Source organism: Denticeps clupeoides, chromosome 11, assembly GCF_900700375.1.
Source record: "Denticeps clupeoides chromosome 11, fDenClu1.1, whole genome shotgun sequence".
Classification (NCBI taxonomy): Eukaryota; Metazoa; Chordata; class Actinopteri; order Clupeiformes; family Denticipitidae; genus Denticeps; species Denticeps clupeoides.
The window spans coordinates 15,108,390-15,130,748 of NC_041717.1; the positions used below are offsets into that span (position 1 = coordinate 15,108,390).

The following is a 22,359-nucleotide window of genomic DNA, read 5'->3' on the forward strand; positions in this document are numbered from 1 at the left end:
TGGGATCCTGTCGGATATCTGCACCTTTGTTCTTTTTTTTCAATCGGTAATCTGTGGCAGAACTGCAGCTGAAAGATGAACAGATGGAGGGAGAGCGGCGTGGCGTAAAAAAACGCTGAATTGATTATGCGGTTCAAACACAGGGGTGTACGAATCGCACCGGCCTGTTTTTCTGTGGAGGTCAGCAGAGTTCAGGATGCACTGATGGTCTGACTTCCTGCATTAGAAACAGGACTACTCAGGATGTTGGGACAATTAAGGAAAGATGTATTTCATACTGTACCTATAGGGCCATAATTTCCTTACGTTATAGAAGATGTAGCTTATAGGGAATATTCACTAATCTCACCGCATTTAGAGATATACAGATAGAAACAAGATAGTGCTGATTTGTGAATTTTCTTAGAGACAAGGAAGTAGTTACTACCTAGCCAGCCTGTTCTGTTGGCGTGAAATTATTAGTGAAAACCGGAAGAGTAACTTTAATGATGTTGTTTAAAAATGGAGGAACCTGTAGGTAATGATTGACAGCTCGCACACACCTTACTTCCTCATTTATACCCCCTCCTGTCACAAGCCTAGGTGTAGCACAGCATCCATCTCTTCCCCTCCTCCATTATTCCCTACACTCCTATTCCCCCTTGTACATGGGGTATGTCAACATGATCTCGGCTGTAGACATCTGAGGACCACGCCAACTATTAACACCAACATGAAGTTTAGCAGCAGTCTAGCGATCTGACTGATGACCTGGTGAACGTCTTCTAGTAGCTCTGAGAAAATATTTGTACTGTATTTGAATGTAGATATATTCTTCGTTTGGGAGCATCAGTGTTCCTGATCTGTAGCTCGATGCTGCAGTGTTTACGTCAGGATGTGACCGGGGCGATGGGGGGGTGATGTTGTGGTGGTTTGTTTGTTCATGAACCAGAGCAGATAGCAGCCCTGCAGCCCCTCTGCTGTCATAGCCTCCGCCCATGGATCACTCTAATTACTCCGCCCAGAATTCCCGGTTATTAGTTTAGGGGATGTCAGGAGCGTATATCAAACCCAATTTGTTGGTTGTCTTGAGAGGTCACTCTGTCTCCTCCCCTCCCTCCCCCAACACTGTGGGCTTTACAGGGTTTTGTGGGGACAGTCATCTTCTGGGCTGGTCTTTTGTCCTTTTCTGTTCATCTTTAACTGTTATAAGGACGATCCTTATGATCCTCCTGTAATGACTGGTTTATGATGCTATAATTATTACCCGCGGTCTGCCTTTTTGCATAATGTTTCATTCAATACACCTGTAGTGCCGGGTGTTCAGTAATACCTGAAGAGTAAAGGTTTTCAGGTCCTAATCAGTAGGAAAAATGTATGCTCAATCACTGTATAAATGCAAAATTCTGCTCTTTATTGGATAAATTGACACCAATATAATAAATATAAGCATATCTGTCTCTGAAATTGCACAGGCTTTCATTTATCTCTGCGGATTCGCTTCTCTCCACTGTTTTCTATGGCGTGAGTGACTGTAAAGAGCACGTGGAACAATGGTGTATATTCTATATATCATCCAACCCTGATTAGACGGTAGCAATTCTTGATTAATCACGATTCATTTAACAATTTTTAAAAATGTGCTATTGGCAATAATACAAGACAAGACAATTCAAAACAAATGAAAGAATTTCTTAAAAATGATTGTATTTGGTGTCATCTACCGGTATATCAGGTCCTCTGCCGTGTTTTGAGGACCTGATGTTTTGGGTCAATTAAAAAAAATTGTAATGTCATTAAGATTTTCAACTACATGTGTGATTTGGGCAGTTTGGAAGGGAAAGCCGTCGGTACTTTGTGTTTGTTGAAATTTCCCGAGTGTTGGAAATAAGCCAGCGCATAATGATCTGAGCTGTGGAAATCACTAAAGCGCAGCGGTGCAAAAGAAAAGCCGGGTGAAGAGCTCATAGATTCACTGCACCCTAAAAAACGTGTCAATATTTTGCTTTTGGCTTCAGAGGGTTGAACCTCTCATAAAAGCATTTATTATTTATGGCAGGGGTTTGAAGTGCCGGGGCATTAAACTCGAAAGCTCTCTTCTTTTATGGCTGAAGCTCTAGCTTAGGTGTTGCGGTATCGTGCGGTATATTTTTTTTTTTATAAAAATCTGTTAACGTATACGTTTCATAAATACTAAATTACTTTTTTTAGTCCGACCCACTTGGTAGACCGATCTTACTTCTTTCTTTCTTTACACTGATGCTTGCTTTTGGTCTATTTTCCCCTCATTGAAGTTCTTTTTGGAAAAAACGGAGCATTCTCAGCTTGATGTTAATACAATGCCCAAGTGGAAGCTGCTGCCAGGTGGCCTCAAACGAACGTGTCCCTTCTGCGTCCTCTCTGAAAGGTGATTGAAAGCTTGATTTCCACCCCGGAGTCTGTTGTAAAAAGTGGGCAGGCGGGGAGGGCAGTCTCCAGAGTTGGGGGAGCTCCAGGACTCATCAGGAGGACGCAGCAGATGGTCTGCTTGGCTGTGGCACACGGAGCACGAGCAGTTGGTTTTCTGCACCCGTTTGTCCATCACCTGAGACGGGGAGACAGCTGGGCCCACCTCAGCGCAGGACAAACCAGACAGGGGGTTAAAAAGGGTGTCTGCAGCATCTATCTATCTGTCTAGGATGTTTCAGCTGTCAGTCTTTGTCGTAGATTTCAAAAATGATCTTCAACTTGAGCTGTGTTTTCTGTTTTAAGATGCCTACAAGGTTCTTGAATTTGGATATGATTTTGTTTTTGTAATTTTGCTGAAAATGGTAGATTTTCTTCAACCCTCTGGTCCCAAAACCAAGGTTTTAATATTTTAACAATCTGAGAGATACATTTTCAGTATTTCATAATTATTAATATAATTCTAAAAAATAAACTAAAAAAATAAATTTACATGTAAGGAATTTCACATATCCTCCAATTTTTTTAGGATATCACTAGTACATTGGTTTAAAAGTTCTCCCGGCTTCTTCATTTTGTAAAGTTGACCTGATATCCATTGGATGAACCTAATTCCTGTATTGCAAATGGTGGCTTTTGCTCACACCTTAGTTGATGTTCTGACCCCAGGTATCTAAGCAATACCTGGCTGTGGACCTCTACCTTTGGAGCTTATGGTGGCCTCAGTGTCCTATTTCATAAATTCTCTCGTCAGGTTTTACTGTCATTTCTTACACTTGTGCAGCTCCTGTCTCACGTCCAGCCTTGCTTGAAGAGGTTTATCCAGATTTCCGGCAACCTTGACGTGCACAAGCAGGTTTAGAAAATAGATTAACTCTGTGGATGTTCCCATCCTTGAATGGGATTTTGTGAGGGATGAACTGCTAGTCCTCATAGTCCAGGGACAACTTGTTAATAAAACTACAGCACTTTTTGCAATTTGTTTAAATTCTCTATGTAGAATATTGACCAAAACATATCACTCGAAGTGGAATGGGATCTCCAGCATTTGCGTGTTTACGGCTGTGTGTTTGCGGTCGTCCTGAAGTATCCTCGGAATGCGTCTCTCCAGCAGCAGGGTGGGCCTTCTGAGAGCGGCAGTTATGAGGAGATGTTTGCCATGAATCCTCACCTTGTGCAAACAGGAAAAAAGCCCCAACACAGACGCTGTGTTGGACCCATCAGAGAGCTGGTACTGTGAGGTCCAGGCTTGCATAATCCAAAATAGTTTTGCCTGGTGGGAAAAATGCTGGTACATTTCTGTTGCAGGGATTCACCGACCAGCTTGTTAAAGAGGCTCTATCAAGCCTGCCTGGGGCTTTTTTTTTTTTTTTTTGGTGAGTTTAGCTCTATTCAGAGATTAAATTAGCTATGTTTATTGAGAGCTTGCAATTTTTATATATCGCATGTGCCTGTAATTTCTCCCTTCTGTCTGTATAAAATGAGCAACGTGGCCTCACACCTCCAATGTGGTGCACTCGAATCAAGGTCCCAGCTTTGTGTGTGTGGAGTTTGCACGCTCTCCCGGTGTTGCCACGGGCTTCATGAAACAGGTGGAGGCAAAATGAACCGGACAGAAATAGAAATATTTCACTGCATTTATTTCTCAGGAGTGCAGCGCAGAGTTATTGGTTGCGGAGCTTTCAACACAGTCTGATGGTATGGGCCAGATATGAGCAAATATAATAAAATAAATCCCACAAGACCAAAGAAATACAATGCAGTTTTTCTCAGACTTAAATAGCATATATATATTGCTTACAGCAACGAATAAAATGGGGTTAGGAGGTTATCAGTGTTGGGGAAAAGTCAGACTTATGCTTTTCTGATCTTTTCTGATTTATGCTTTTCTGCAGCACCATTGGAGACTAGCACAAAGGTGCAGGAGACCACCCGTATATGAAGGTAGCGGTATTTCTCACAGAAGACTTCTATCTCTCTGCTAAACAAAGATCCATGAAGGAATTCTGCCACTGTGTTTTATTATTATTTTTAAAAATATTAAAAAAAAAAAAATTTAATTACTCTGTAATAGATGTATGAAAACTTTCTGACATCCCTGCTAGTTCAAATGAATAATATAAGCGAGAAATATAATTATAATAGGCTGTATCTGCAATAGACACAGTTCTCAAAAGAACTTATATATGCAAAATATGTCAGACATTTATATTATTAAATTATAAGGTTTTGTCCATGAAGTTGATGTGTATCCAGGTGTATGGATTTAAGCGACTTTAGTGACTAGGCGGTTGGGCCATAGCATCTCCAAAATAGCTGTTCTTACAGGATCTGGTTAAAGGAAGCAAAAATGCAAATGATGATCATGATGATCAGTGAAAGGGTCTTGGGCGTCTGGGTCATGAGAATGAGATTCTCCAGATCGCAATACAAATAAAACGAATAAGTCTGTTGCATGTAGGCAACTCATACCTTCACAGGTCTAATGGAATTCATGCTTTGATGGTCAGAGCTTTTTTGAGCCTAAAGGGGAGCGTCTTAATATTTGGCAGGTTGTAATGTCTGATCATTCTGTATCATTTTATAAAAGAATAGACTTTTTGAAATATGTATGGTTTTGTTATGTTTGTGATTAACCTATTTCATTTGGTTAACCATCCGCCACTACCCAGCACCAGTGCATCAAGTGTAAACAGCGTGCCGATTACAATCTCTCTCTGCCCATGGACTAATTTGGCTGAGTTACCCACTTAATTACCAGGCAGTTCCTTCACTCAGCACCACACCCCATGTGCTCCCTATCTCTGCAGGAGGAGCCTTTGATCTCTCGCAACGATCTCACGTTGTGCAACAAAAGCTCCAGTTTCTCTTTCCGCTGCCACATCTTCACACTCATCAAAGTTTAAATGATGGTAACGGCCACTAATGGCCAGGCGGCTTCACTTTAGAGTGAAATTACAGATTAGGGAAAGTCTGTGTATCTCCAGAGTTCAGAATTCATTTCTGAACATCATCCCAGCGTTCTATATCTTGTGCAGTGGGGGGAAAAAGCCACTTTGATGTTCTGCAGAGTGAGTGTGCTGAGGCTTAAAAGCCCAGTTAAGGGCCAAGAAATCTAATCTTCTTTTTTGTGCTTGTAGGCAGCAACGGTGGAAGACCTCTCCATGCCGTGGGTGCTGACCACGTCGGACCTGGTCAAACAGCCTGTAACCTTGCTTGATCTTTGCTATGGCAAGACAAATAACCTAAACCTTCAGCAAGCGGTGAGTCCAGTTAATCAATTCCTGCTGGGCAATAAGTCTGTGCTGTCAAGAGTTATTCAGGCTTTAGGACCCTATATGTCACTGGATGCATTTGCTGACACTTTTTTTTTTTTTTGTGTGAAGTGCCTACAAATACGGCTACAAATTGCACTGGCCACACATCAAGGCTATTTCGATGTTCACTATAAGAATACATCTTACCTATCTTATAATATGCTAACATGTGGCCTTGTGTCAGTACCATACAAAACGCACACACTCATGTCTACAGCAGGCTGTAAGTAGTACATTGTGTTGTGTAGAGCAGAATGTAACTAGTACTCATTGTTTTGTGCACCAGGGTGTAAATAGTGTACTTTGTTACCTGTATCCTTATGAAAAAAAAGCATCTGGCTTAAATTATTTTGGTTTTCAATAACTGGAGCAGCCTGGTAAACATAGTCATATCAGGAGGAACCGCAAAAGAATCCTGGGCTATTGTCCCGGAGGCGGCTCGGCCTCTGGTGGCTAAATCCTTTGTCTGAGGTTGCGTAGCCGCATCTGTCGAAGCTGCCACTGTCCGATCGCTTTGAAAACAAAAGGTTGATTCCACGGCTTCGGCCTGCTTTTGGACGTAGACACTATTATTAAGCTACACTCGTGCACGCCATCTGAGATCTGCAAACGAAATGAGACTAAAAATTCCCTCTTCACGGGGTCTCCAATCCCAATCGAATCTATTCTCCTTTGTTGTCCCTGGCTGGTGGAACAACTTGCCCTGCTCAATTCGACTTGCCGAGACCACTACCACCTTTTAAGAAGCAGTTGAAAATCCACTTGTTTAAAAAGTATTTCAAATGAGTCTAACACTAACACGCACATGCACACACACTCACAAAAAAAAAAAAAAAATTTGTCTAGCACTTAACAATTCCCTAACATGTTCTATTCTTGACAAGTTAGGCCTTATCAGGGCTTTTAGTTTTGTAACTCAAAATCTATGGAAACCGAATGAGAATTGCTGGTGTCTTCCTCTTGTAAGTCGCCTTGGATAAAAGCGTCTTGCCAGGTAAAGTAAAGTAAAGTAAGGTAAGGTAAAGTAAGGTAAAGACAGTGCTCGCATGCAGACAGGGGGTGTAATCCGGCCACCAACCTGACAAAAACACGGATCACATGACCTGAACCTCGCCACCTGATGCTCATTTTTGGGTCGCAGATGCCAGGATCTCTTGAGGTGTCCCTGAGAGCTGCACATTCCCCAACTGCTATTATTACATTACTATATGCTGATTACAATCTCGCCGCCTGCACTAATTGGGTTCAGTTTCCCATTTAATTATCGAGCGATTCTTTCAAATCAAAAGCATATTGACCGGGATGCTAATGACGTGGCTGTCGCCGAGCCACTCCAGTAATTGCGGGGGTACGTTATCTGAGCTGCATCTAATCTGTGACATCGCAGCTAGATCCTGAAGCCTTATGGGAGCAATTTCATGTTTGTTAAAGACGTCACGCATTTGTTCAGGTAGCGGGGAATGTGATTAGCTTTTCCATTGTAGAAAACTCTTTCAAGTCCTTGCAACGGTAGGCAAATGTTGGGGTGCGAATTGCAATAGAATTCAATAATTAAAAATAAAAGACTGAAAAAGAAAGGAATCACCAGCTGCACGTTCCTCTGTGAAAAGCGTGGCGCTTTTGAAAGTTGGCGGGTGCTCGCAGGCCTAGAGTTTTTTTTTTTTTCAGTGCTCCCTGGGGATGCAGCTCAAAGCTTCCCTCTCAGTTAAAAGGCTGGAGGCGGATGCTAATTATATCATCTCGAGGCAGTCTAAGGACCTGCCAAATTTCTTGGTCTGGAGCACATTGAATTTGAAGACTCTGCTCTGACTCCAATCCAGTGTTTGCTTTCTGTGTGCTGGGTACTTTACAAATGGTTGCATTACATTTGCTGAGGCTGAATATTGAATGTACTACTTTTTTTTTTTCTTTTTTTTTCTGAATCTGCCATATCAACCGCAAAACACAATATGAGACATAGAGCATGGGCCTAATGACACGTGCACAAATTCACCCATCAGAAGGCTTGATTTAAACACTGATAGTCTGCATGTTTGTCTTGGTTTTGGGCGTGGTCCTGAGGTGCCTTCAGCAGAGATCATGTTTGTGACGTCCACTGACCCACCCTGTGTACAAGGGTTAAGGGAGGAAATGGGCGCTGTACTACACCTCAACTTGTGACGTATTGACAGGAGGGGGTTTAATTGGTCCAGAATGAAGAAGCAAGGTGTGTGAGAGCTGTCAATATGCCTACAGGCTCCTCCCTTATGGAACATGGTGTGCAATTAAATATGGGACATTTTTATAAACAAACAAATGGGCCTGGGTGGATAAGTAATATTTTTAACACATTTTTTCAGACTGGATGATTATGACTGATTTTTCATTTCTCGGTGTAATTCTCGTTAATTTTGTTAGACACCTTTCTGCACGTTGTTTCTTTTTAATATAAAATTCTTTTTAATAAAAAAAAAAAACAAAGATCAATTTTGTCATGGCAAAAAAAAACTGTAACTCAATTTTCAGATTTTCCGGTGTTAAATGACATTCTAAGTCTTATACAGCGCAAGGGAAAAAATACAGACCTGAGGGTTTAAAGGCTTTTTCTTCTTTGTCAGTTTTATTACATACACCCTGACATCTCTGCCCAAATGGTGTCAAATGAAACTGTATCATGCACCATTTGGGTATTTGGCTCTTCAATCTATATTCATAGTATAAGAGAAGATGAATTTGCTGTATTTGATGCTCAGAAATAAGAACGACTTGTGTGGATGTAGGGGAGGTTAATCGTGGGCCATGGCTGTCGGTGTGTGTTACCCCCGTCTCGTGTGTTGTCGCGCCCGAAGAAATATTTAATCTCACTTCATTTCCTGTATTCAACACCGGCGAGGCGCGTTTCAGCCCCAGCGCAAATATAACAACTCGCTATCCCATGGAGCAATTTAAATTTAAAGTGGATATCTACCCCACCCTCCCCCAGTGGCATCTCTGGAGACAGAGGGGATGATGGGCCACCAAATTGAATCCCAGCAGTTGAGAACTGAGAGGCAAAGACATGTTTGATTTAGTTATATCTTATATGTCCTCTTTAAAATGCGGGGTTATTATATTATTCATGCTTTTATGTAATGGAAGACTAAGCAAATATTACCTTTGAACTGAGTTTTATATGAATGGTTTCACGCATGCGGTGGACGCAGCTCATTAATTCGCCTGCAATGAGCTGTGGGGAAATATGGTAATGGTCTGTTTAATATTTGATTGGTATAAATTGAGCTTAGCAAATCGTTTAGATGTGGCGGGGGGGTGCGCGATGTTTGGGTTACACATGGGTCCTTTTCCGACTACTGTTTGACCATGCAGGGTCACGTGTGGTCATGGCACGGTGCCTGAGATTACAAGCCTTGGCATTTCTACTTAGATGCATCGATTAGGGATGGTGGCCTTGCAGTAGGATACATGTGGTGTTTTACTGGTGTTTATGGAAACTCCGCAACAGTGTGAGCGTCCGGGTTCAAAGCTCGTTTTTGATCAGACGATAGTGGTACATTAACTGAATTAAAGATGAAGGTGGCAATTCAGAGAGGCAACTCCCTGTTATATAAAACAGTCATTTCTTCCACGTGTCTGAAATCTCTTTTAGGGAATCTCCTGATTCAGACTGTATGTAGCTCTGATATCAAAGCTCATATTTGTGCGGGGAGGAATAAGGAGTTGACTGCAGACAGAGATGGTTTTGGAGGGCCTCCGCAGATGGGAAACACATGTCGATTGTGCGGCTCGTTTTTCGTAATGACTCTAACATCCCCTTCCGTGGCCCAGAGAGAGCCTCCTGTCATTCTGGCTCTTTCTTCCCCATTCCTTACCCTTCACCTACATGGCTGTCTGAGGCCGCCATAGCTGCCTGGCCCTCAACTGGAGATTGATGCCTTTAGCCTCTCCATTCTGTATTCTTTTACCAATCAGTATGGACAGGAGCCTCCATTCCTCTGCTACTGAATTAGACAGCAAATTAGTTCTGTATAACAGTGGCTAAGGGATTTTTTTTTTTTACGGTCAATAGCAGAATGTAATATTGAGACATCTGAAATGATGCAATGAAATGAAATGTAGGCTGCGGTAGTTTGCATTGACCCTTACGTTTTTGAGTTAGACCATTGTCACCTAGCTAGGTCCATCACTGATGAGCAAAAGTCACCTATTTTAATGTTTTAATTCATTGTCATTCATTGTTTAAAAAGTATGTACATGCAAACTGACTTTGTATTTTAAGAACAGCACAATCATGCATTGAGTTAAATAACACACATGCATGAAAAAGACAGAAGCCCCGTAGACAGCGGGTTTATTAGGGTTAATCCTCTGTAAGCACATTTGCCTCTTTTTCTCACTCTCGCTCTGCTCTGGACTCAGTTCCCCATCTTCTAAAGCTGTTAGCACTTATCAGGCTGTTAGATGTGGCCAGCGTAGAGGTGAGGTATGTCATCTGGAGTAATTTCACACTTAAACGTGCTCCAGCCATGGTAAAGCAGATGTGTGCCCTCTAAATCAGGCCCCTGGCTCGGCCCTGCTACAAATTGGTCCTAAGGCCGGTAATGTGGAGCATATGAATGGCAAGGTACGGGGGCAGAAAGTGTTGCGGGCCGTTTTTGTTTGCTCCATGTCATCAAGGAGATCCAGAATTAAGCAGGCAAATCAGCAAGTCATTCCCTCCAGGATTTCGCAACGTTCCAGACGTGAACCTACTCAGACCCAGAGTTCTGCATGGTGGACCTTGCAATATTTTCCAATCGCCGCGGCGTTTATGCATAATTGAGCATCATCCTAACAGGGACTTGGGACACAGAGCGGAAGGAAAGGATTTGTAGTTCGTATTTTGTGCAGGTGTGTGACTGAATGAGAACAATTATCTATGTTCATGGGAAAATGTCTCAGATTTTGCAAATTAATGCTAAAGACATTTACATTTAAAGTTCTACTGTGTTCTTTACTTACCACCCCCATCACATCATATGAAGCTAATAAATTATTAAATTGTGCCCCTCCACAACTGGGAACAGAACAGCAGGACAATATTTTAGTCTGTTAGAACTGAAGACCACTTTCATGTTTAAACTAGTTTTAACTGCTACGATTAGATTTTTTTTTTTATTGGCATTTCAGTGATGCTTGAATTTATTTGCATTTATTAGCATGAATATATCACGGTAACACTACATCCGCTATTGCTTACTTCAGTGCTACTAGGCCTGTGAAGCTGCTTGCTGTTGCCGACTGGGTCGGATCCTGCTGTTTGATCCTTGTTTTCATACTTCAGCGGTGGAGTCAGGCTCCGGCCAGCCTTTCGTCCTGGTGGGACATGTCCCGTGCGGAGGATTTGTTATTGTTCAGGTTTGCCGTGAGCTGTAACTTGGCTCCCTGGCCGGGCCCCTGGCTTTGTTGACAGCCCCGATGAGCGTCCTGCAAGCCTATACGGACCCTCTGCTTGCAGATGACAGGCAGGTGTGGGGTCCCTCTAGACCTCTTTGACCTGTCACCTGTGCTAACTAACACCTCGGCTTTTGACAGCGTTGAAGATTGTCTCAGCTCCCTCGCCCTCCTCCTCTTTTTTTTTTTTTCTGACCCGATGTTCTCTCCCTTCCGCCGTTTTCCTGCAGAGTGCCCTGGAGTCCAGGCTCAGCCAGCTGTTTAAACACCTGCATGGGATCATGCAGACGCTTCGCCTCATCCTCGCCCCTGGAGATGACCACCCCAGCAAGGCCCCCTTGGCCGTGTTCGCCAGGCTTCTGAACCAGGCTGCAAGCTGTAGTCCCGTTCTGGACCGCTGCTGCCTCGACCTCCTGACCCTCTCTCTCATCGGGCCTTTAGCTCCCACGGTAGGTCTTTGGCCTTTGACCTCCACCAGGCCTTGGCTCGTTTGTTTGCTTTGGAAAAACATCAACGGCAAGACAGTATTTCATAGGCTTCAAGACGTTTGGAAAAGTTTTAGTGCATTTGATGATACAAATGAATAGAAACATGTAAGTGTCAATAGAGCTGAGTACCAACGTTGGACGTAATTAAAATTGGAAGATTTGCAACTTTTTAGTTAGGTGGTAGGGTGGTAGTAGCTTAGTGGGTAACACACTCGCCTATGAACCAGAAGACCCGGGTTCAAATCCCACTTACTACCATTGTGTCCCTGAGCAAGACACTTAACCCTAAGTTGCTCCAGGGAGACTGTCCCTGTAAATACTGATTGTAAGTCGCTCTGGATAAGGGCGTCTGATAAATGCCATAAATGTAAATGTAAATGTAAATGTAAATGTAGTTAATTGAATACTAGGGGGTGGGTATTGACAAGGATCTCACGACACGATAGGTATCACGATACAATTATATCATGGTATATTCTGATACGGTACATATCGCAATATTCTTCCATTCTCTGAAAATGTAAAAAACAGCTGAAATACAAGATGCTGTACATGAACTGTGTGGATCACATTACATAAATAATTCAGCCAGAACAGACTACATTTGTATACAAAGATATTGATCCCTGTATCAATACAATATAACCACGTAAAACATCACAATATATTGCTGCATCAATATTTTATTTAAACCCACCAATTAAATACAATGGATGCTGTCCTTACTCATGAACCTTACTCACATGTAGAAACAAGTGGTAGGGGTTGTCCTATTTCTGATAACAATGCCGACAAATAACCTCAGGCCCCGTTGTCAGCTTTATCTGAAATGTTGTCATCCATGCGGTGACGCAGGGAACGACCCACATTTAACCCCCCCCTCCACACCTGCAAATACCACCATCTTACCCAAACTCCCTGGTCTCACACAATGTACTATCCTTGTTTTGCGTCTAGTTGTCCTCCAAGGTGAGTTAGGCACTTTCACACCTTAGTACGATACTTTGGTCCCAATCAGTTGGTGAGTTTTGAACATTGCATCATGTCTCTCTTGATTCAGTTTCCTTTCACACAGGGGAAATCCAAGCGAACCAAAATGTGTCCCTTAACTTTCTCTCTGCTGATTGGTCAAATATATTGCCGCGGAAACAACAAAAGTAAACACAGGAAGCATATGTCATTGAAATTTACCCATAATTTACTTTTGTTAAATCACGTGATAGTGGTCCTGTTTTGGTTCTGAACGCATTCTCACCAGGCGGACTTCACCAGAGTTCGCAATTTGATTTCTGGATTTTGATGCGTACCTAAGTGTAATTACTGTGTTCACACAATTCAAGCGCACTAAAGCCTGTAGGTGTGAAGGAACCCTTGAACACATCGTTGTTCTTGTCTTTTTGTTAGAAATGTACACTGCAGAAAGGATTTCTTGTAGTTGCTTTATGAGGTTCTGGAGCTGCTGAAGCACAACCACGAATGTGTTATTCACCATTGTTGTATGTATGATGCATTTAGGGTTATAGGTCAGGTTGGAGGTTGGGCTAATATGGCAGTGTTTTCACAAAAAAAAAGAGATGCACGGAAAAGAAAAATTCACTCTGGAACCTGTTTCAGAAAATAACCATTCTGGGTCCCCTGAAACGCCGTGGACGCAAGGCCAGATCGGAAAAAAACTTTCTCGTGTTGATGGGCCCTTAATTTCCTGACAGGAGATCCATTCAGTGTGTAATATATTGTTTTATATTTGGGATTGATGTATTAGATGTGTATGCAATTAGTCTTATCCTGCCGCTATAGTCACTATATGTCTTTCTACAGAAAAGCTACATTGAATGCGCAAAATGCACGTGTAGAAGTGGATTAAGCAGCATGGGGGTTATCAGCACCCAAAGGCAATAGCACCCAACTAAGCAATTAAATATGGCCATTAAACAGCATGTGGTCTTCCTGTACTAATTACATTAAAATACAGATAATTAATCTACCACAACTTCAATAGGAAAGGAATTGCTCATGTTTTTTAATAGATTTGATGTAATAATGAATCACAGTGAAATTCTGTGGTTATTTCTGTTTTGCTTCTTCACATGTACCTTCATCTACTGTTATATACTTTGCATTGCATTAATTTTTAAAAAAATGTTTTTATAGCATTAGCTCGTCTCACTTCCATCCCTCTCAGAACAGCAGGCCTTTTAGTGGAGTGGAACACACTTAAAGAAAGACGTTGTGTTTGTTGCTGAAGGGTGGATGCCTCCAGCCACCCACACCTCCTCCCACACTCCTGGCTTCTCCTGGGGCAGGCTTAATGCATGTTCCTTCTCTCAGTGTGCGCCGATCCATATGAGTCATGCTGCGTGGGGATGTCCCCACCTTGGATCCTATTGACAGGGGCTCTGGATGATTGGAGGAGAAATTAGGAAATGACTGGAGCGTTGCTCATCCCCACCTCCGGCTCCCTGTAGAATTTCCTCAGCTGTAACCCCCAAGGAAGCTGCAGCCAGACCTGCATTAACCCCTTTTTCACCACCCTCTCAATTCTGTGCCAGCAGGCAGGGCTGTGTTCATTATTCAGCCTTTGTTGAAATGATACGCAATCCTCATGTGACAGAAGATAATGAAATCTGGCACTGTTTTAAAATTCACACTGGCCTCTCTGCTGGTGTGAGAGAAAAACAAATTAAGATAAAATGCTATATTCCTTATCACAACTAGACTGGGTGATTTGGGAGTTTTTGAGTTTTTTCTTTTTTTTGTTAAAGTGAATTTGTTGTTTTTGTATAAAGATTTATTGGAATAAATAGTCCAAATTTTAGAACAAGGAAGAGACAGAATATGGACTGAAATCCTGTTTGACTGCTACTTTATTTTAAACTACTTCTAATACCACTATTTAATTTTTTTTTAAGTAGTCCACACTTATCCAGTTGCAAATTAGAAGGTATGTCTGTCATGTGTAAATAAAGCAAAGGTGGGCCAAAGATGAATCCCTGTTGAACTCCCACAGTTTTGTAACTGAATTACAGTATATTCCAATTCCAGTCCAAGCATACTAAAAATTAAACACCTTCTTCAAATGTCTACAGATTTAATTTTTTAAAGTGTAAATTCATTCATATGAAGACAAATAAATGTAAAGAAGTGGTTCATCACAGCAAGATCTGCAATGCTTGCCAGTCTGATTTTCATTTCTGCAGAAGCACAGAAAGCCACACTGTTTTGCTTAGAGACGAAGCTTGTATTGTCATGGGAAAAGAGACCCATCTGTTCTGGGGATTGCCAAAAGCACACTGCTGTGACTGAGCTCACCAACAGACAACAGCAAGAAGGGGGTGGCAATCCACGCCTGGATCCACCCACGCTTCCCCCCACCTTTTTCTGCCTGAGCTGAGATGCACATTCCAAGAACTTCATCATGAGTGGAAGACATCCATCATTCGCCCAGCCCCACTCTCCAAATAAGGCGGGGAGGAGGCTCAGGATCCCATCCTGAAAATGGTTTGCCATGGCCATGCCAGCAAGATAGATGTTTTCAGAGCAGAGAACAGGCAGTCAGGGAAGTGCAGACAAAGCAGGCCATCTGGCTGGCCGTTAACATTGGTCTGATGATTTATATTAATATTTAGGGGTGTGTACACGAAATGTTTGTAGTCATTTGCCAAGCATGCCCTCCTGGTGCAAAGTAATTGCCACTAAATGGCTGTATCGCGATGATTTACTGAAGCAAATTGTGCTCTGTAAATGTGTAATCACGGGGACCAACACCAGCAATATGTGTCTGCGCTCTGATAATTGAAGGGGCGTCCGCATATCTCTGAACGACTACGCAGGTTGCGATGTAGCAGGATGCTGCTTTATGTAATGATATTACAAACAGACATTAGCAGCCCTCTCTTGTGCCTTTGTCTGTGTGTGTGTGTGTGTGTGTGTGTGTGTGTGTGTGTGTGTGTGTGTGTGTGTGTGTGTGTGTGTGTGTGTGTGTGTGTGTGTGTGTGTGTGTGTGTGCGTTAATTTCCATTAAAATGAGCCTGAAGGTGTAACAGCTGGGTCTTCAGCAGCCATGGGTCACGAATCCAGCCCCCCTCCACCCCACCTTCTCAATTCATAATGGTTATATGATCCAGAGGAGTACGGAAACAGAGCAGTCTCTGGCTTCTTACCTCAGTGAACACAAGGATTGCTGTGATGTTCTCCTTGTGTTGCAAAACAGTTTGTGTCATACCGTTGATGACCAGTCATCACTTAAAAAAAAAAAAAGCGAGAGAGAAAAAAAAAGAAAAGGAAGCCATAAAAGGATGTGCCTTCTGCAAGTTCTGGTTTGATGGATCTCAGCCTTGGGCAATGCAGAAAATACCACAATAAAAAGAAACCCCCTTCCCCCTGGACAACTGTGGTATTTCGGTGGTGGAAACATAACCTGCAGAGGCTTCAGGTATTGTTTTTTTTTTGGGATAGTTTTATACGCCAAGCCTCGCGTGCCATTGATGTGTCACAGAGTCAAAGGAAGGAAGAAAGAAAGAAAGAAAGAAAGAAAGAGGGAAAATGCTCATGTTGATATTAATGCTTTTTTGAAATGACAACAATAAATCTGTCTTTGGAAATGTTTAATTAATTTCCCCTGAGGATCCCGGTGTGGATTAAAGACGTTCTCTGATTGTAGCAGAAACTGAAAGCCGCAGCGACTTCATATCTGAGAATCAGGCCACATTTACACTTTGAATAAGATGTGGAATTGCCTAGATTTTCATTTATAAAACTGTAATTAACGTGTAAAATTGACTTTATGTTTAATCCACATGCTGTGCTCTTTAGGACACATAAATGCTTAATGGCAAACTGGCAAAGGGGGAAGGCTCCGATATTAGCATCTGTGAAAACAGCAAAGTGACCTGAAAGGTATTTCCCTCCCTCTAAAACCTTGGATGTTTTTTTTTAATCTAATTCGCCTGGCGTCATAAAAGAGGAAGAATTTTCCCCTCTGCAGTTTCCCAGTGATAAACACATTCACCAGTTTATTCATCACAGTGCTTGAATTTCTCTATTCTGTTCAGTTGCTGTCTCTCGTCTGGCATTGCTGACACATACCACTGCATGTCATCGGCTTGACGTTAAAATGAATACCGTGTTTATGAAAAACGAAAGTGACATGTATAAAGAAAATGTCAACAGATCTAAGATAAAACCTTGAGGAACACCGAACTCCACATTACTATGTTAAGAGGAATCAGTATTAATGTCCACAAACTGATACCGATCAGTCAAATATGACCTGAACCAGGAGAGGGTTATTCCCTTAATCCCAACAACATTCTCTAACCTGTCGAGGAGAAAGGTGGTATCAGTAGTATCAAACACTGCTCCAAGGTCAAGCAGGACAAGCAGGGAGATACAGCTCTGATCAGAGGTCAGTAGCAGTTCATTGACAATTTTAACCAATCTTTTCATCAAAAATGTAGTTGATGAAAACCACATGCATAGATGCACTACATGCGCAGATCTTTTCTAAAATTTTGGAAAAAAAGAAATGGTAGGTTGAATATTGACCTATAATTTGATATCTGACCGCAATCAAGGTAAGGTTTTTTAATTAGAGGTTTGATTATAATTCATGCTCCTGACACGTTCTAATTGAATCTGCTATCAGCAGATGTCTACAGAGCTGTTTATGTTTTGAATTTTATCCCTGATTCTAATCTGGGATTATTTTTGTTCTTTTGTTCTTTAAGACACATTTTCAAAGGAAAGTAAATGGTTTGAGATCGTCTCAGGTTGCGGAAGTGTGAGCGTGTCTACTGATTTTGCAAGTTTGCCCACAAACAAAGAAACGATCGGGCCGCTACATCTTCTACTGCACCACATATCTCGGTGCCTGTCATGTCAGATAATGTTCAAGGTCATTCTTCCTAATAAAATGGCCTCTCTCTGTGCGTATAGCAGAGACAGGATAGATTCTCCACACCTCCTTTTTCGAGCAGTTATTAGCAGCTGCCTGCACCTGTTCTGTTCCTTAGACACTGTAGGTGTTTTACCATAAATATCACCCTTCCTCCCCTTTCATTCCATCCCCTTGTTTTAATTAACCAGATATTTTTCTCAAAAGGAGGTTTCAGCTGGGCTGTCAGAGGAGATCAAAGTGCTTCCCGGCGTTAGAACCGGGAAACCTCGACATGAACGGCGGCCATTTAATTAGTTCTGAATTGCCAGACAGCCGAACAGAGGGATAAACAAGCTGGGCATCCCTGGGGAGGGCGGGTCCCAGTTAGCTATGTCGCCCAGGCCTCCTATCGCGCCAAGTCCTTCGATATAGAAGTGCGATAAGTGTCTCTCCCCCGCCCCGCAACTCACATCATTATGATCCATCCAGCCATATTCCCACTCGTGCGCATTCAGAGCGTCTATGTGTACATGAGTGTTTCTCAGGCTCTGCCGAGCAGCCATGCATCACTTGCAATTCTGTTTATTTCAGTTTTCAGTCGGGGTAAATTATTGAGAGCCACGAGAGCGTGTGGCTCTTTAATCCGTTATTGATGGCTGTGGACATTTCTTTTTTAAACACGTGCCTGGTGCTGGTGTAAAGACCGGCGTTAACTCATCACGACAGGTCGCATGCGAGGGGAGTCTGGCCGTCGGTCCCCCGACTAAATACACACAAGAAAAATGAGCGTAATCCAAATAATCCTTTCATTTGTCGTCTTTTGCGGAGTGAACCACCAATATTTCCATTGGAAATCATAATAAAACGGATGGCCGCGGCCCAAGGAGAGATGTTTATTCCTACTTCCCGGCTGTGGGTTACACTGATGCCTGTAAATAGTGAGCAGGACTGGCTTTTAACCCCTCGCCTCCAGAAGATTCCATGAGAGCTCTGGTCTGTAGATTGTTAAGTAAACGCATTAAAAAACATACACACCTTATGTGCAGTGGATATCGAAGGAAATTCCTATCATCAGAGATTATACTAATAATAATGCATCTTAAACAAATAGTCATCCGAAAATGTTTATTGATCAGAGGTAACACTATAATAATAATTAGATGATCATTAACAGAAATGGACAAAATACTGATACTGAACATAGTCACTGTCTAACGTAAGGTGGCTGAGAGAAGCCAAGTATTACTATTTGATTTTCTTTTGGCTATTTTATATAAAGATATACAATTGTAATTAGAATATTTAATGACTGTTTCCATGATAGTCTCTTTTATAGGTTCATTAGTAGATATTTTGTTCATAATACAATACTACTGTATTAATAACATTGTTGTAACCATTATATTTTCATAGTTTATGGCTATTAATACAGAATTCACTGGGTCATCATATTAAAAATCCATCATATTAAATTTCTTCTGCATTCCCAACTTCAATCCCTCCTAGGCTCTCAGGTTTCTAGACTGATGGTGAGAGAGAGAGAGAGAGAGAGAGAGAGAGAGAGAGATGTGTATCACAGATCTGTAGCTTGACAAGGTTGATTTAATGTAATAAATGAACATCACCCCCAAAAAAAAGAGTAGCTCTTGGGAAACTAGATATTATTGATGGTTGTTGATATTGATATTTCATGCAGCAGTTCTCATGATCGGTCTCCTTGAACTTCATTTGCCCAGAAGCCTCGGCGTGCGCCGCTGGCGTGGTCTGATGGAGCGATGGATGGCAGTGCATCTGCAGCGGATCTCTCTTTGTTCAATAATTCATCATAAATGTGTCAGATGAACGTGTGGTGTGGCGTGGCGTCTCTTCTTTCCATGGCCTAAGCAGAATCTCCCCAGTCGCCCAAAGACACGCGGCGATAAACGCTGATGCCCGCCGTTTTTCTCTCTGCGCTTCTCACTCTTCCTGCGAGAGGATGCTCTTGTCAACAATATATTTTTTTTTTATTTGAAGAAGAAGACCCTTTGTGTCTTAAACTAAAGTGCTGAGTGAAGGAGACCTTAGTCAGGAGATCACAGGTCCAAATGCATCTTTGTTCCAGCATATGTCTTTTGACTTTGAAACTAAATGAGTCCGTGTGTGATGACTGCCCCAAAATGTCCTGTTCACAAGCACAAGGCGGCATACAGCGGCATAAAGTACCCATACCTGTCCTTGACCCTGGGAAGTGTCGAGTTGTGCAGACAGGGTGGCCTGTCGAGTTTGAGCATGTGACCAATGATCACTGACCCTCAGACAGATCATTGTGAACAGATTTTTCTTTTTTGTGTGTTTTCATTAAAGGGCGGCTCTGATCAGCGGGTCAGCCTAGAACTGAGGCCTGAGAATGTTCTGAGCCTGATGCCGGCGTTTGCTCGAGGGCCACCGCAGCAGCGGGCGAGGAGAGCAGCTGAGGCTCTGTGCCGGGCAGCAACTTACTCTCAACTCATGTATACTCAACAGGTGGGGCTCCAAAACACACACACACACACACACACACACTTCTTCTGTCGGGATGCACGCTCTTTCTAGCTTAAAGTGAACCAAATTTTAAGGTAGTATTAAGTAATATTGGTCGTCTTGTTCCTTGTGAGGACCTTGTCTGCACTTTCACACTGGTGCCCTGTGTTCCACTCTCTGTGGGGTCTGTCTAAGGTGAAAGGACAAGAACAGGCCGACTCTCTCATGTGGTAAAAGCCCTGGATTTATAACTATTTCAAATATTTCAAAATATTTCTACTCCCCCCTTCAACTGAGCAAGATTCTACAGTAGACGAATAACCAGCTAGCAGTGGATCGCCTAGTCTGGTAATACCACTTTTACCGACAGGTGACCGTGAGCAAGTATAGCGTTGCTTCTGCTCTCTGTACTGTCCGAAACGAGGTGTAGCAGTGCTCGGAGATTGTATTCGAGCCTCCTGTCAGTCATGTTGAAGGTAGTGTCACTTGGTTTCTCTAACCAGCTGTAAACTGCTCATAGTCACTGTAGCATCAATCAAACCAGTTACACATTCTGTGTGTGAGGTAAAGCTGTGTGATTTAGACTCCTGGTGAGAAACGTGTTCTGAGCTTTCATATGATGTATGTCTTCACATGACTGATGAACCAGAAGACCACAAAGACACAAGTTCAAACCCCACTTAATACCATTACTAGGACCCTATGAAATCAGTTTTATTTTTCCATTTTAATTTTTCTGAATTACATGTTACCCACTTTAAATGTATTTATTCACCTAAAAACTATGTGATTGTGGAAAAAATAACATGCAATATGACAAATCATATTTAATCACTGTTCAAAGTTGTTCCCACTTGCATAATGAACTAGAACCCTGATAATGAAATCTTGTTTTGAATCAGCTGATTTGGTTGCATGACCAAGAGTTTGCAGAGATTGTGCCGAACTGATTGGACGAGTGGTGCGGATTCGACACTCTTCGCAATAGATGATCGCGCATTTACATTGCGTTGGTGTGTGCAAAAGTCCCGCCCCGAATAGAAACACGTGTAGTGGGGTGCAGCAGTCAGAAACACCAATCATACGTAATTCTGTGTTTTACATTAATTTAATTTCATTTGTAGGATTCCACAATTCCGTCCGTGTTTTCCGCATTGTGGAAATCATAGGGCTCTACATTGTGATAATCCAGAAGTCCTTCATTTCAACCTGCTCACGCCTCACCGCCAGGGTCAGCAGAGGCGTTATCTCAGGACAGAGCCCCAAACGTGCATTAGGCGAGGCCAGACATCAATCATTCATGGTGCGACGAGGCTGCCAGGCTAAACAAAATGATTTATGCAACACTTGTTGTGACGCGCCCCCCCAAATCAGCCAAGCCGCCGTTCTGCAGCGCCCCTTGATTCACAGTTAAGGGGCTGTAGTGCTTGTACGTCCCAGCCTCTAATGAAGATAAGCTCACTTGGACCCACACTCTTATTTATGTAGGCTCTGAGTGACTGTTCTCCTGTCCATCAGTGCAGTTCATGCGTCATTCAATGTTTCACGTTATGTTAATTCCATTTTGTTTCACATGTTCACGCCGTGATGTCGTCACAAAACTTTCCCCAAACATTGCACATAACAACGGGACAACATTGTATTTTTAGTCGGGGTGGAGTTTTGGGAAGTCATTGCACGTACATATTTTTCATTAAATATACATCTGTGAGCTCTGTCTGCATGCAGGTGGAGGCCCTGCAGGCCGAGCTGGAGTTCCACAGGCACCTGTACCGCCTGCAGGTGACCTACACCCAGGAGCTGATCCAGGGCGTGCGTCAGGCGTACCACACCTTCCAGGACGGCGTCACGGAGAGCCTCTGCACGCCGCTGCAAGGTACGGTACGCGGCGCGCACTGTGGTATGATGGAGCAGCAGGGCTTTACGGAGGGAACTACAGGCAGATGGCCGACTGCTGCAGCTGCCGGAGACTCACCAGCAGTCCAATGAACGGAGAAAGATCTCAGTTATACATTTCATTCTATAACCACAACATTGACTGGCTGGTTCCTGTTTTATTTATCATTGTGAGTTTTATCTCTGGAATTTACACAAAAAAAAGAAAAACCTATTCATTAAACATTAATTAAGATATTAAATAAGGCCATTAGATAATCTAGAAGAATCTAATAAACAGTGTTTTATTGACATTAGTCACCGATTAATGTCTTTTAACAAGGCTCTCTATTACTGTGAAGTTAATCTTATTTTTTTGTACTGTATATTATACTATAATATACTATTATTACTATATTAATAGTTTTATGGCTGACATGGTGGAAACATTGTGGACCGGAATGTTCTGCCC

At 42.4% G+C, this 22,359-nt stretch overlaps 1 protein-coding gene across 1 annotated transcript in view; it reads left to right on the forward strand.

Moving 5' to 3' along the window:
- The window catches only part of LOC114798984 (uncharacterized), a 42,536-nt gene that overhangs the window by 14,999 nt on the left and 5,178 nt on the right, over positions 1–22,359 (forward strand). The window contains exons 7-10 of the mRNA XM_028995028.1: positions 5,565–5,687; positions 11,381–11,599; positions 19,857–20,015; positions 21,741–21,888. Coding sequence (XP_028850861.1) covers positions 5,565–5,687; positions 11,381–11,599; positions 19,857–20,015; positions 21,741–21,888 — 649 coding nt within the window. The remainder of the gene's footprint in view (positions 1–5,564; positions 5,688–11,380; positions 11,600–19,856; positions 20,016–21,740; positions 21,889–22,359) is intronic.